Source organism: Caloenas nicobarica, chromosome 1 (genome assembly GCF_036013445.1).
Source record: "Caloenas nicobarica isolate bCalNic1 chromosome 1, bCalNic1.hap1, whole genome shotgun sequence".
NCBI classification, from domain to species: domain Eukaryota; kingdom Metazoa; phylum Chordata; class Aves; order Columbiformes; family Columbidae; genus Caloenas; species Caloenas nicobarica.
This window is the reverse complement of record NC_088245.1, coordinates 181,929,528-181,945,945: the sequence shown is the minus strand read 5'-3', so window position 1 is coordinate 181,945,945 and position 16,418 is coordinate 181,929,528. Positions and strand designations below refer to the sequence as shown.

The following is a 16,418-nucleotide window of genomic DNA, read 5'->3' as shown; positions in this document are numbered from 1 at the left end:
CACGTGGTGTGTCTGCATGATCCCTTCAAAAAGATTTTCCTTTTTTGTCATCTCTCTCATCTTTTGCATTGTCTCCAGTTACAGCAGGGGAAAGCTCCAGCTCTTGCATTTTGCTGCTGTTATAAGAGCATGTTCTTTTGATTTTTAAAAAGCAATTAACAGGGTAATCTCATGGGAGTTAGTCATACTTCCATGCTTAATTTGTAAATCGACTGACACTACACGGCATTTAAGCATCATCATCCTTTGCACCTACGTACCCCTTAGTAGCAGCATCCTAATTGAAGGAAGTTTTAAAAGCAGTCACTTAAGCCTGGTTTTACCCTAGCCTGTGGCATCCCCTGATGGAGCTTGTTTGTCTCCACTGACTACAAAAGACCTAAACTAAATAAATGTTCTTGAAATCTAGACCCTTCACAGGCATGTCAAAGTCGTAATTCTGCACCTTAAAGCTGCTTCAGGAAAGCTTCAGGATGTGATTCAGGAGCTGCATATTCTTAGTGAATGATGAACATCACTTTGTTTTTTGAGATTTACTGTGTTAACATCACTGTTACAATGGTCAGCATTTCGTGCTGCAAAATGGCAATTATGCTGTTTCCTTCTCCCTTCCTTTATTCTTTCCTTTGAAAATTACATCCAGAGCCACCAATAGATCTGAAGTGGTACTGACTGTCTGGGGTTAACTATGGAATTTTGTCAAAGAGTAGTAAGTAATGACACTAATAAGACTAAATTATTTATTTGTTTCCAAAGAATAAGTTTTGCTCTGTCCTCTTTTCTACTAGCCGGATGTTGTAAAAGCTGGTTGGTTATTAAAACTCCACTTACATAAAAGGAAAATCCAGGATAGCAATAACAGCCAGTTTTTTAGAGGAAGGGAAAGAACCGAGACTTCAGATCAGCCTCCAGTCACTGATACAATAGAGTCAATAAGAAACACTTCTGGAGATAACCAAGTAGTTGAGGAAGCTTAAGATTTATGTATAGGAAATTACAAACCAAGAGTGCAGCTTCAATCAGAAAAAAGTTACATTATCTCTTCTTTCTTTGGGGTAAAAAAACCTCAAACTTTAAAATTATCTGTGGACTTCCTAGTTTGAATCCTTTTTTGAAAATATATTCCTTAAAAAATATGAAATATTTTCTTTCATGCTGCAATATGAAAAATTCACACTGAAAAGAGAAATTCACTGGTTAATAAAGGCTGCAAGGGAATAAATACACTGAGCCACAAAAGCAAAAGTAGTTTTCATAGTGACTGGTAGGTACTGTAAAACAAACTGGAAAGAGTTACCAGTTTTAGGTAGACAATATCTACTTTCTTTTGTCTTTGAATTCTAATATGCATGATTTGAAATCAAATTTTGTTTTACTTATTGTTCTAACCAACTAGAATTAGTTCAAGATGCAAAGAGAGGAGGGAAGGGTTATATTGATCAGTTTATGTGAACAATAATTATGAAGAATTTGACAAAAAACCCCAGCAAACAAAAAACCAAAACCACCAACAAAACAGTTTTGAAATTAATTTTAAAAATTAATAAAAATCTGCACTAAGGTGATGTCTGGTAAGTTTTTAAAGATTAGGGATGAAACTACTCTGTTCAGTGCAATCTTATGATTTCAGGGTTAATTATTTGTAAGTTGCAAAAAGTGAGGGGTAATAGTTGCGCCAGGAAACGAGTACAGACATAACTAAAGCTATACAATCACCATTGAAGTCAGTAGAATAATGGTATTAAACATTAATAGGGGGAGATTTCAGCAATTTACAGAGTAAACTAGCTCTAGGCTAGACCTACATTAGTTTGTACATCAAAAACTATAACGATAGTATAGATGGTATAAAAAACGGTAACAACAAACAGAAGTATCTGTAGGGCCTAATAAGGCAGGCGGGCAAGAAGTCCAGCCTAACATTTGGAAAGCTGCTCAGTGACATGATGACATCCAATTATTGCGTTACTGTGTTTCACAATCGGACCTTGGGCAATAAGCTACAGGAAAAAAAGTAGTAGAGAAGATACATATGTGAAGTTAAAACGAAGTAAAAGCCTTAAAACCTTAGTTCTGTGTTGCATCATTTCTAATCCTGTTTGTAACTTAAAACATTTTTCCACAAAGTCTTTGGTTGCACCTTTCTTGGGCAAGATGACAAAGTGTTTCAGATGAAGGGAAAAAAAAAAGACCCATTGTATCTTTTCAGCACAGTATGTAATTACTGACCGCTATAGAAGTACTGCTAATTAAGAAAGAATGTACTAAGGTGTTGTAGCAGTTAGAGTGAAAATGAAAAGCACAACTCAGATTTTTTTGGTGTGCTTTTAACCAGAACAGGCTGAGCTGCAAACCAAGGTGCTGACAAGTCCTGCGCAGGAATCACTGCCCCTTCTAGGCTCTAAAAGTACAATTTTTCACAGATACATTTCTGCTTAGTTTCAAAATGCAAACTTCAAATAGTTTGGTGAGGTAAAAGGAGACAGTGAACGTTTTTTGAAGCATATGTTTTAGATCTTGTTTTATAACAAGGCTAAAACAAAGGAACTGAATTTTGGCTTGGTTTATTCAAACAACTATAAATCTCTAGGAGTTGAATGTGTTTATGCACACGTTCTGAATTGCTGCAGTGAAGCTTCCATTAAGGTTGAAATTAATGGTCTACATGGTTCGAAAATGTACAGCACATACAGTTGCCATTATAGAATAAGAGCTGACAAACCTTCTGATGTATGCACAATCTCCGTAGGGCTGTGGTTGGAGTCACTTTATAGTAGTTTTATAAGGCAGCATAAGAACAAATATTAGGTTGGTGCAAAAGTAACTGGTTTTTGCATTGTTGAAATTTGCCATTTGATATTGGAATACATTCTTAAATAAATGTGGTTATGTTGTACATCATTTTAATGCGCTTTTCTTGCCTTTTTTTTTGTTACTGACTTATTACTTGCTGTTAATTTCCACAGTCTAAAATAAATATAAAATAATGTTAGACAAAAAGCAAATTTAAGCAATTTTCTTATTCGAGTTCAAAATGGTTCATAAAGCAGCAGAGACAACTCACAACATCGACAACGCATTTGGCCCAGGAGCTGCTGACAAATGTGCAGTGCGGTGGAGGTTCAAGAAGTTTTGCAAAGGAGACAAGAGCCTTGAAGATGAGCAGCATAGTGGCCGGCCATCGGAAGTGGACAACGACCAATTGAGAGCAATGATCAAACCTGATCCTCTTACTACTACACAGAAGCTGCCCAAGAACTCAGCCTTGACCATTCTACAGTCGTTCAGCATTTGAACCAAATTGGAAAGGTGAAAAAAAACTTGATAAGCTGACGGAAAATCCCCCCAAAATTGTCATTTTGAAGTGTCATCTCATTCTACGCAACAACAATGAACCATTTCTCGATTGGATTGTGACATGCAACAAAAAGTGGATTTTATACGACAACCGGCGATGACGAGCTCAGTGGTTGGACCAAGAAGAACCTCCAAAGCACTTCCCAAAGCCAAACTTGTACCAAAAAGAGGTCACGGTCACTGTTTGGTGGTCTGCTGCCGGTCTGAGCCACTACAGCTTTCTGAATCCCAGCAAAACCTTACATCTGAGAAGTCTGCTCAGCAAATTGATGAGATGCACCAAAAACTGCAACACCTGCGGCGAGCACTGGTCAACAGAAAGGGTCCAATTCTTCTCCACAACAACGCCGGACTGCACATCGCACATCTAACGCTTCCAAAGTTGAACGAATTGGGCTACAAAGTTTTGCCTCATTCGCCATATTCACATTCTCGCCAAACAACTACCACTTCTTCAAGCATCTCAACAACTTTTTGCAGGGAAAACGCTTCCACAACCAGCAGGATGCAGAAAATGCTTTTCAAGAGTTCTTCGAATCCTGAAGCACAGATTTTTATGCTACGGGAATAAACAAACTTATTTCTGGTTGGCAAAAATGTGTTGACTGTAATGGTTCCTATTTTGATTAATAAAGATGTGTTTGAGCCTAGTTATAATGTTTTAAAATTCACGGTCCAAAACCACAATTACTTTTGCACCAACCTAGTAGAAACATTGGTTGCCAGTTGGTGTTCTGAGGTTGGAGCATGTAGATAGTCAAGGGCATTAGTGAGAAAGGGCAGCCAGGGTTTGGGAATGATCTTCAGCAGTTCTTCTGATGTGTACGGGTTAGTGGTTGGGCTCTTCCTTGAAGCGTGAATGTCTTGGACCCATATAATTTGTCTTAGGTATGCAGCTTCTAAAGTTTAATTCATAAAAATGTTCTTCCCTTTTGTTTATGGAAATAAATGGTCTTCCCTTTGCGGCAGTTTGTTTGTGTTGTGAGCAGGGAAAAAAAAGTGATTAACTACATAGCACAGAGAAAATACTAAGGAATTTTGAGGTCAACACAATTGGCTTCTTAACACTTAACCATATCCTTCAGAGAAGAAGTCTGGACGTGCATCTTCTCTGCTGAGGGACTTGGTGAAAGAATCATATTTGAAGAATGTCGTGAAGGGCTCGTGTCACCATCCCTCCCTCCCCTGCACTAGGCAGCATCGCCTGTGAAGTTCAGTCCCAGAGCATCACTGCAGAGCATGGCAGCGCTTCGCCAGGGCCTCTGCATCTCTCAAAGAAACAGAAATGCCAGTGAAAATCAGGCGTTGGTTCTTCAGGGGAGGCAGGCAGTGGCTTCATTTAGAGCTGTGCAAAGCTCATGCAGAGTTCCATTTACTTTGAGGGGAGGGTTGTGTCTTGCTCTGAAGTGGAAAGATCTTGGCTTTTGGATGGCTTTCAATGGGCTTTTAATACAAATTTTGGTGCTGCTGTATGCAGGGGAGACAAGGAAAAGTGTTACTTGCCAGGGGTAGATGCCTCTTCCTCAGCCCCAGCGCTGACACAGAAAGGCTGTGATGTGATGCTAACCCCAGCTTGGGAAACGGGACAGGAGCAGGGTCAGGTTGTGCAAACTGGGTTTTGCTGACCGGGGAAGACATCTGGGATCACCAGTGGGAATAATTCAGAATTGCAAACTCACTGCTGTTCTGTAGGACTAACCGCCCTGGCTCTGTGCACACGAGCACAGTTACTGCAGTCTCCAGTTGTGTAACTGGAAGCTGAATTTGGCGCCACATGTTTCCAGCGATAAGACAAAAATGCCTCTCTGGATGAGCATTTTATTGCTAACTTTTTTCCAATGAGTCAGCTTTTTTAAGGAAGAAAAAAAAGTCTCTTTGAATTTAATGCTTGTTAAATTGTTCTGTTTGAACTAGAATAACTGATACAGGTTAACCAGAATATCTGGCTTATTGGAGTAATTGTGTTTTAGCTTGGAATTTGGAGGCACCGAAGTAGGCCTGGGATTCAGCTCCGTGTTCTTCGGGTTGTTCTGAGTGTAAAGGGCATCCTTTCTATTGCTCCAGAAAGTGTACCTTTCCTGTAAAGCCAGGGACTTACCTCGTCATGGGTAGTGTAGGACATCATACAGGCCTCTGAGGTGCCTGCATTTGGGCAACTAAGAGGTTCTCATGTTGCTAACAGTTTTGAGAGGATCATGTTGTGAGTAATTTAAAATTACACGTGTCTGTTTCTTAATGACTGTGTGTGGGACATGTTCTAGCTGGCAGCTCTGTATACCAGGAAGACTACAACTGGCTGCCTGCTGACAGATCCTGTGCAATGCTTTAGCAGGCTTCAGGTTTTAAACACAAGGTTTCTATCGAAATTCAGATTATTGATTCTTTTCTGTATTTTCAAGTTGTCATTGTGATAGCTTGAACAGAGCATGTTAGAAGACCAGTATCCTGACTCTGTTTTGTAGCTGGGGGAAAAGCTAATACGGACCACAAAGGACCAGAGGGATATGTTCTGTGTTGGACTAGATGATCTCCAGAGGTCACTTCTAACACCAACCACTCTGTGATTCTGGAGAACTGCTACATGATGAATCAGCCACAGCTTTCGTCTTGACCTTTGTGCAGTCTTTGGGTAGAAAATGTTGCCGTCATTCATCCCGAAGGTGACACAGGCATGGACCACAATGGCAAGATCCTCATTCAAGAGGAGAAGGGAATAGCTGAACGTGAATTGTGTTTTTTCTGGTCATGAGCATTCTGAGTAAGAACAGTGATGAAGCCAACAATATGCCAACACAGTGGATTGTCCTGATAAGCAGAGGGAATTACCTTTGAAAGTCATATCTACCCCAAGCAAACACATATGTTTTCTGCTATTGTTCCATAATCTGTTTCTGTGTCCAGGCTGCGATGTCTAACTGCAGCTGTGCTGAAGCTGAAAAACAGGCAGATTTGTCTAGCATGAGTTTAAACTCTGAAAACATTATTACAGCTGCTGTTTCAAATGAAGTGTCTTCATCTTACGCCATGTATAGACATTAGCTTGTGTAAGTTGTGCGGTGAATGTCACTGTTATGTTCTATAATCATAGAACACCTATCTATATTGATTTTGCTTGAGCTTGCACACAGATGCAGGGAGGCAGTCTGACACTGTCCTACTGAGATTTGGCATTGACCATCTGCTTTCAGTCCCTTTTCCCTGAATGAGAACAAGAGTCAAATGTGCACGATGTCAGCTAATGCTGTAGCCCACCACTCCTCTGCCGTTTCTATGAGTGCAATGAATAAAAACCGTCACAGGTGCCAGTTTCAGTAAAGAGCTCACTAGGGCTCCCTGGGGTTTGACGGGGAATGTGAGAGAAGGAATACGATGCCAGCTGAGGACTTCTAGATAATGGAAAACAACACCTGGACAATATTTGGAAGGCCTTACTTCGATCAGCCAGCATCGGTGCACATGCTTTGCCTGTTTGCAGTTAGACAATGGTCTTCTATCAGTGCAACAAGTTGGGTCTTCATGCTCGCACTAGAAGTTCTCCAACACACCAACTAGCAGGTACTGTTGGATCCGGCTCAGCCTTGCTATAGCCTTCCCCAAAAACGGAGGGAAGCAGGTGATTGTGGCAAAGAGTTGATCTCTGTCATCTCTCTAAAACTACCTGAAAGCAGCTTGTAGCATGGAGGGTGTAGGTCTCTTTTCCCAAGTAACAAGTGATAGGACAAGAGGAAATGGCCTCAAGTTGTGCCAGGGAGGTTTCAGTTGGATATTAGGAAAAAATTATTCACGGAAAGGGTTGTCAGGCATTGGAACAGGCTGCCCAGGGGAGTGGTGGAGTCACCATCCCTGGAGGTGTTTAAAAGACACATAGATGAGGTTCTTAGGGACATGGTTTAGTGGTGGATTTGGCAGTGCCAGGTTAATGGTTGTTCTTAAAGGTCTTTTCCAACCAAAACAATTCTATATCTCTTAAGTGAAGGCTTGACTATATCTCAGGTTTGAGCATGGTGAGGAAAATGCCCTTCCTGAGGGAGGTGTTCGTCAGAAATAGGCTGATGTGATCTCAGGGGGCTTCTACAAGAAACTGTAATTTAGCTTACAACAGGGTGTGTTTCTCAGAACACGTGTAGAATAGCAACAACTTCTATCACAGCAAATACTTTGGTTATAACCAAACATTTTGATTTGATTTTCCTGCAGCTGAGAAAACCTTTTTTTAAGCCCATATCTGATTTAATTTCTGCAGTAGATAGGAAGAATGCGAGACTTCAAAGTCATCTAGACAGATTCATTTTGTCTCTGCACAATGAGGAGCTTATCCACAGGAGCTCTCTTTTACCTGTCTTTGGCACTGTCAAAAGAGTTGGGATTTCTGCAGGTCTCTGTTAGTAGCAAAGTTTCTGAGATTTAATTCGGGTGAGTGTGCAGTTTTGAAAAATTCTGGAAAGAAGACCGCAAGATTGCTTGAGTTAGCAAGAAGGACAGCAGACTTGAGAATTGAGTCCTTTGTGTCCTCACCGTGTAAGAGATTCTCTTGTCCAGGCAAAGAGCTAGACAAGAACAGGCAAGTTCTGCCCGCCCTTTGGAGGAGGAGGCAAGTGCTGTTCGATGTCCCATGGGTATCCCCGCTTAGCAGCGCCCATCTGCGTGGCTTGTGCTACAAAAGGGCCAGTGGCAATGATGGGAATAATGCTGGGGTGCAGCACTGACCAGATCGTTGGGGGCTCTGCAGATCGTGTAGACGAGCAGAGCTGTGGAACAGTTTGCAGAGACAGCAGAGCTCCTGAGTCGCGTTTGGCTGATGCTTCCTACAGTCACTCGAGAGATTGCCTCTAGACTCAGGCATCTGAAGTGGTTCTGACAAACACACCGCACCCCTCCGCCTCCTTCCTTCTGCCTTGCGTGACTCGATGAGTTTTTTGCAACCATTTAGTTGAACAAATGGGGAAAGTCCCTGGAAATTTGCCTGTTTATCTCAAGGCCATCATTTCCCCTGTAGCTGTAGGTTGAACAACATGTATGTTGGAGTGGGAATTCTCCTCTGTTACCTCTTTCTATGTATTTCATAATATTGCCCTGTTTCATTTTCTTACTGTGCTGTGAAATACTTTGTTTACCTTGGCTTGTAGCTTCTGTATTTTTTGGTATCCTCTCCCTTTCTCCAGTTCATAAATTTCCCATAAATTGCCATGAATACACTTGATTTTCCAGCCTGTCACTTAGTGTTTGCTTTATCACTAGTTACCTCTCGATGAGTTAATATGATATTGCACAATTCTAGACTGTTAACAGTACCAGTGGCACAAGAAACAGATGATCATTTTCTGACAAGCTAAAATGACTTCAGAATTTTTGACATTTTTTTCCTCAGTTGTAACCAGACTCTTTTATGGCAGCATTTCCTTTTCATCGCTGTTGCTCAATGTCCTTGTTTTTTTGTAACCTCAGCAGGAACTTCTAAAGTAATCACCCAATAGATTTGTACCTTAGAGGAGGAAGGGCGCTAGCAAATTGATAGTGAAATTCAGAAGCATAGCAAAAGACACAGTTCAAAGCACCTAAAATAATGTAACCCAGTGTTTAGAGATCATCTAGCGTGTACTTATTTTTTTTTCTGTAAAACAGGCAAAATTATTAAAGCTGGATTTCTTTAAATGGTATTCAAGGCTAATAGTTTGAACAGATAGATTTTTAGTTTGTAAACAGATGCAGTTTTTTGTAGTCTTACCAATTAAGGCTACCAGTAGCACAGCTAGCTACATGTATTTATGGTGCTGAGCACTACTTAACCCTGTGCTTGTACAGACATCTGCTGCTTGCTTTCCCTCTAGCAAGTTTACACTCTGTGTGTGTGTGCACATATTATATATGTGTTTACATAGATGTTTACATATGTTTGTATCATATATAATATGTGTTTTGACTGCTGGTGAAGATAGAGCATCTGGAGTAAACTGTTAGTAACAGTATAATGTACAGATACAGGAATTGCTTTCAGGAGAAATAAAATGGCTTAATATGCAGGTAATAATTGCAGTGTGCTGAGACAAAACTCTCTGGTTCAGTCATCTCAGAGCTGCTGCTCCTAGTGCTTTTCAGAATACTCTCTACACTGATTACACCCAGTTCACACTTTGTGAATTTGTCCTTTAGAGCCATTTAACAGCTAGAAGCTTTTATTTTTACTGTTTTGTTTTCAAACAAAACAACTAAGGAACATGAAAGTAGCTTCAGAGTAATACTTGGACGGCATACCAGCACAGGCTAGCAGCTTCAGCTGCTGCTTTCAAAACTGCAAATATTGAGTTGATCTTAATCCTTCGGGCTCAAGTAAGTTTCTCTGTGGATTACAGAGCTGGCTTGGTTTCTACTCGGATACTTTTAATGCTTTTTCTGAAGGCAGGTGTCAGTTGTCTTTCCTTCTTAGCTGTTGCGCTTGCATTGCTGGTCTGCTGGTCTCTATAGACTTTCCTGGGTTGGGGTGTATCCGTGTGACATTTTGATTTTACTGCAAGTTTGTTTAACTGTAGGTAGTTCCATTTTTATATATATTTATTTATATATATATATATATATACACATACATATATTTTTTTAAAAAGCTAGTGAATGTCCTCATACTCTTGCTACTTTTGATGCAGACATTTGTGATTTTTTTTTTTTTTTCTTCTATCAAGGTCCCTGGGTAAGAAAAATAGTTAGCACTGATAACCCTTAGCAGACTTGGTGTGAGTCTTGGTGCTGCATTCTTAGCCTTGCACTTTAGTTGCTGGTATTTGCTGTGCAGCACCAAGCTCTCCAGAAGTTGAAAAGAAAGAAGCAATCACTCTAGCTGGTGCTTCACCTCCAGCCAGTCCTCATTTCCATGAGCTTCTTCCTTGGGTGGTCTCCAGTTGTGTGAAAACAGGAACTCAAGATTAATTCTGGTGTCAGTCGCATCAAATTTTGTGTCCTGGTTATGATGGTTATTCTGTGATGAGACGTGTATGGGCTCCTCGTGGGCAAGGATTTGGATTTGTTTTGCTACAGCAGCATTCCTGGGTGCAACCTTCCTCTTCTTTCTTGTGAAGAAGAAAAAGCTACAGATGCAAATTTCGTTCCTTGTATTACCAAGCCACGCTGGAGGTGGCGACAAGATTGCCTGCAGCAGGGACTGGCAGCTGGAGGATGCTCAGGGACACGCTCTGAACCTGACACCAGCTGGGTTACCAGAGCTGCTCTTGCTGGAGCAATCTGTGGAGCTCTGCTGTAGGCCTTTCCCAGAGGACTGAGCTGAGAGGGACCTGGGAAATCCTCTACAAATATTTTCGTTCACTCGTCTCTGCTGCAGCACTGGGGAAAGGGGAGTGCAGCTCCCCGTGTGGTCGGAATACTGCCAGCAGCAGCATCTGCATCCACATTGCCCTGTAGCTTCAGCATCACATCAATCGTGCTTTGGTGAGCTTTTTGTTGTAACTGTTGATAGCCAGAACATGGCTTTAAATTGAAGTTTTGAATATGCTGAGTCTGATCCGACTGGTCGATGGCTAAAGGCTGGCGAGTTGGATTTCACAGAGCTGCGAAAAACAGGTACTATATGTGTAGAAGGACTATCGAAAGGAGGACATTCCGCAATAGATGTATAGTAGGCAACCCTTAAGGCACATTCAGAAGGAAGAGCATGCAGTATTGTGCATGGACTTAAAAGCAAAATGTTGACAGTAAATTGCTTTCCATCTGAAGTGATTTCAGCAGGGGGAGAAATAAGCTAGGAGGAGGGGACAGTTATTTTTGGTTTTGCTCAGTGTCAAATATATTCAAGAAAACACAAGGAAGAGCTTAAGACTCAAAAATCAGAAGAGGATGAGCGGGTGAAGGCACTGAAAAGAAGCAGGAAGGTTGGAGAAAACTTTGCAGGACAGGCAGAATCACAGAATGTTAGGGATTGGAAGGGACCTCAAAAGATCAAAGAAGGAAAGAAACGATCGTTGGAGACTGTGGCATGGTGGGCTGGAGCATGTTGTGTTTGAGGGGTTTTTGTCTGGTTGGTGTGTTTTTATTTTCATGACTGGAATGTATGTCTTTCAGCCACATCTCTAAATCACCATTGTCCATTGTAGTAGTTGTATATACTTCATGATATGGCTGTCAATCCTTTAATGCTACCCTCTCAGCCGTACATATATAGAAAGTAATGTGGTACCCGAGTCTGTGAGCCTGCAACTGATAAATCATTCCTGATCTAAACTGATGTTTTGGGAGCAAATTCTGTCCAGTTGCTTTACCAGAAGGAGCGTGCAAGCCTAGCAGACAGAGAGCTGTGTGTCCTGGGAGTCTGAAAAGGTCCTGACCAGACTCACTGTACAGTGCAGATACTTTTGCATATAGTTAAACATGCATATAGATGTCAGGAGAATTGAGGCCTGAGTTAGAAATCATTTATGCTTGTGACTTAAGAATTACTTAAGGTACCTTGTGGAACTGATGGCAGGCATGTAGTGGGTTATGCTTATTATGTGGGTTGATGCTTGAGAAGGAGGTCTTAGATGCGACTCCCAGGTTTTCCGATGAATTATTGAACGTCTCAAAGGCAGGCTGCTCAGTTTGGTGATGGCAGTATTATTTGTGCAGGGGACCTTTACTCTGGGAACTGCGTTGCTGAATTTTGAGGGTCAGGTTCAGTTCTTGTTTTACTGCTACCTCTTTTGGAACCATTAGTTAAACGAAATGTTTATGATGCCAAGTGATTTTTCACTAGTAAATCTGTAATTATTTTTCAAAACTCAGTGTGGAAGAGTTCTGACCCTACAATATTTTCTAATCTTAATAGGACTTTACAGACCCCAACCCAAGTTCCGGTGGTTGTTTCTCCTGGAAACCAGCAGCTGCACACTGTAACACTCCAGACGGTGCCTCTTACTACAGTGATAGCCAGCACAGACCCAGCCTCAGCAACAACGTCCCAAAAATTCATTTTACAAGCCATTCCTACTTCACAACCCATGACCGTTCTTAAAGAAAACGTCATGCTGCAGTCTCAGAAGCCAGTCTCACCTCCTTCCTCGATTGTGCTGAGCCCGGCGCAAGTGCAGCAGGTGTTCACCAGCAGCGTGCAGACAGTTTGCAATGGAACAGCCAACATGGCTTCGTCTCCATCCTTCAGTGCCACCACCCCCGTGGTGACGTTTTCGCCTAGCAGCTCGCAGGTGGTAGCTCACCCATCGGGCACGGTGATCACTTCAGTTATTAAAGCACCAGAAACAAAACAGGTTGGCGTGCAAGGAGTGGTAAAAGAAGAAGACAGTGACAAATTAGATGAGACGGAGCAGCTGGAGCAGAGATTCCAGCAGCAACCCTTTGTGATGGTAGTGTCCAGTTCAAATGGTTTCCCATCTAACGTGCAAGTGAAGCAAGAAGATGAGCCATTGGAACCCAATTCATATTAATAAAGAATTTTTTAAAAAGACCCTGTGGATGATTATTTTCATAAATGTGATGGGACCTTTTCAGTTCTGTATATATGATTTGATTCTGAAGCAAGATGTTGCAAAGCTACTTAATTTCTGCAGTTAATTGTTAGAATTCATGCTTTAGGACGGATTTTGATTTTCTGTTAATTGCTAAATGTTATCATATAAATAAAATTATATGTTACTCATGTTTCAAAATACAGGCGTGAAGGAACATGCTTTTTATGCTATTAAGACTTTCTCCTGAGGTTGTTGGCCAAAGTTTCAAACTCATTTCTTACTGTATCTTCTCAGTCTTTTGCCAATTTACATTGCAGTAATGTAATTATAACCTTTTCTGTTTAATCCGTATGTGTATCAACTAACTTTTGAAGCAACAGTTACTTTTAGTGGGACATTTTCATTCCATGTGTATGAATTTTTATGATCAAGTATGGGTTTCATACTGGTGAATTACACCAGTTTTAGACTTTGATAGCCAGGTATCTTCTCGCATTTTTTGCAGCACAAGATCTTGTGTGTGCAAAATGGAATATACACTCCTATTGAGAGTACACAAAACATTTATTCCAGTAATGGACAATGCTATGTCTATATTTTATATGAAAACATCGGATATATTTAATTATAGAAGCTAACAGCATCACTACAGGTGCAAACTTTTCATGCCATTTTGCGACTATGAAGCTTAACAATCTTGCTTTCTACTTCAGATTATTTTTTAAGGGGGGGAGGGAAATGAAATATATACAATTTATGCAGATATTTGGAGATTAATACTGCTAAGAGTTCTTTTTTTGATTGTAAATAATGTACATTCAATGTCATGAGGAAGTTTTTTCAGCTAATTTGTTTCCATACAAATTTTTGATAGATGCAAATAAGATCATTATGTTTAGAGTTATATGTATTCGTATTACAGAGTGAATTTGTATTTAAAGACAAATTTTTAAATGATGGAGCCCTCTGAACCTTGGGTCCTTGTCTTTTGTATTTTTAATTGGTTTATTATGAAAATAAATCAAGTGGAAAAACATTTTTCTCTATTTACTCTGAAATGTTTTTATATTATTATAGTGTTTTGCTGATCATCATAAATAACCAAAATACACTGAGAAACAGAACAATGTGATTAATCATTGTGGGTCTGTGGTAGGACATGAACAATTCATGGATCACTTAGGAACAGATTCAAATGTACCCAACATGCTGTGGTTATCCTTTGAAATAGCAATACTGTAGGGTTTTGTAGCTCAAATGAAAGTTGAGATAAGTCCAAGAATGGGACTTAAACTTCTCCTTTTCTGTCACTTCCCAACATGTTCGGACAAACAACCCAAAACTTTTGATGTAATTCTGAGGTGCCATTCATTGCAAAGGTCTTTGTAGCTTGTATAACACAACGGTTGGCCAAAACTGCGAGAGCTGCAAAACCTCTCATGTCGCAATGTTTCAACAGAAGGTGGATTAAAAATAAATATGATGCCTGGTGAGATCAGTGGAATGTAAAATTAAAGGAAATATGACTTTCTGTGATTGAATTGGGAGGGAGGTAGTCACGGCCCCAGGCCTGGCAGTATTCAAGAAACGATTCGACAATGCCCTCAGACACATGGTGTGAACTGTGGGGTTGTCCTGTGCAGGGACAGGAGTTGGACTTGATGATCCTTGTTGGGTCCCTTCCAGCTCAGGACATTCTATGATTTCTAATTAATGCAGAAAAACTAGTGGAAGCAAACTGTGGCAGAGATCATTTGCTCCAGTTGAACAGAAGTCACTCTGCAAACTATATTGAACAAGCAGCTCTCTGCCACAGCTCCCCTGTTCCTCGGCAGCTGAAACGATCCTGTTTAATTCAGCATTTCTTTCCTCTTGACTCCCATGCAGTCAGGCTTCCACCTGCAAATCCAGGGTGTCTCAGGAAGGATGGTCGGACCCAAACCCACACACCTGCTGCCTGCTCAGCGCTGGTGGTTGGTGTGGCAGGAGTCCCCGCAGCCAGGGAGCGCTGGCAATATTGCCGGGAATGAGGATGAGCATTGTCGATGCCTCCCTGACAGCGTTCTTGTCCTGAGGGCTGTTTTCAGATTGATGAAAGCACCGGAGAGCTTTTTAAAATCAGACTGTAAAATGGGGACTTTTTCCTGTATTGCAAGTATTTCATAACACTAGGGAACATGATGTGATCACGCCTGACTGTTTTTAGAAGTGGGAAAGTTGTTTTGCTGGTGTACTGAACACATAAAAAAACCCCACACCTTAAGGTTACAACTTCGCCAACAAAACCTCTTGCCATAGATGGAACTATCACAAAGGGAAAATGATTTGTCAGCTTGGCTTATGTCAGTTGGAGAAGTGCAGAAAATCCCCAGCAGACAGCAAAGTGTTTCCAAAAGCCAACTCTCTTGTGTAAAGAACAGTAAATGAAAATGGCTCCCTTCCCACGTCCCTTAGTCCACCAGCTGTCCCCGTACTTCTGCTTCTCCTTGGTACGACAAAGGAAGGGAGAAGCTGGAATAAATCACAAAACAAGGGTTTGCATGAGGAGTTGGAGCAGCTCCTCACAGCCCTGTGTGCCTGTGGCAGCAGCCAAACTAAACACACCAGCTCAACCCCTGGCCGCCGGTGACTCAGAAAGAAAAAAGTGAGGCCGTGGTTCTTCTCTGCACGCGTGTGAAGCTGTGGAGATGCAAAAGGCACTTTGTTTCTGAGGTGTTTCACGGGAGGGAGCCTGGGGAGGAGGAGGAGGGAGGGAGGCCTGAGGCTGCCAGCACTGCCTCAGAGCCCGGCTGTGAGCACATCGCAAGAAAAGCCAGAGGCCACGAATGCATTGCAAAGAGCAAGTTTTATTTTAGTTACCTCTCTACTGGGGATCTGCGAAGTCGCACCTGAGCTCCCAGGCAGAGGTGACACAAGCAGGGACGCAGGCGCTGGTCAGTTCAGCCCTGCTGGAAGATCGCTGGGCCTGCTGAGCTCGCCTGTGTTTCAAGGCTTCAGGCAGGCGCAGCCTCCCGCTCTTTCTCACAACAAAGCAGGAATCTCAGACATAGTGATAAGGTGCCTCGAGTTTCTCACAGGCCTATGTTATCTAACACAGAGGTTCTACTCATCAAGCACACAAGCTCAGTAAAACAATACAGTGTGATGTATGTGCTCCTTCTGCAGGCAGCTGCAAGTCAGTTGAGCGTATTTACATTTAACCAACCTCGCCAAATCTTCCGGTACGTTCCCACACCCCGGCCCGGCCCGGCGCAGGGAGGCGCGGGGGGGCCGGGCCGCGCTGCCCGCGGCGCTGCCGACACCCTCCGGGCTGGGCCGAGAGGAGGCGCCGGAGCTCCAGCCAAGCCCGGTGCCCCCCGGGCGGGCCGCCCCTGCGCCCGCGGCCACCAGCGCCTCAGCTCCCACCCCCCGTCTCCTCAGGCTCGCACCCCGAGCGGCAGCTGCGCGGCCTGGCCGCCTGCCCGTCCGGGAAGCCCTGCCCGCGGCCCGGGCAAACTTCGGCAGGGACGGCGCCGCCCGCGGAAGGAAGAGGCGGGCAGGGCCGCCCCCCGAGCCCCTCTGCCGCGGCCGCTCCTGCGGCCCTGTGGCAGACGCACGCAGCCCGCTCGCCGCGGC

General features: G+C 42.5%; 1 protein-coding gene across 5 annotated transcripts in view; it reads left to right on the top strand.

The window, feature by feature from the left end:
- The window catches only part of ELF1 (E74 like ETS transcription factor 1), a 91,944-nt gene extending 78,170 nt beyond the window's left edge, over window positions 1-13,774 (top strand). For all 5 annotated transcript variants that reach the window (XM_065638825.1, XM_065638833.1, XM_065638816.1 and 2 more), the window contains one exon: window positions 12,164-13,774. In XM_065638825.1, the coding sequence (XP_065494897.1) occupies window positions 12,164-12,779 (616 nt within the window). In that variant the 3' untranslated portion in view covers window positions 12,780-13,774. The remainder of the gene's footprint in view (window positions 1-12,163) is intronic.
- Window positions 13,775-16,418: the final 2,644 nt, after the last annotated feature.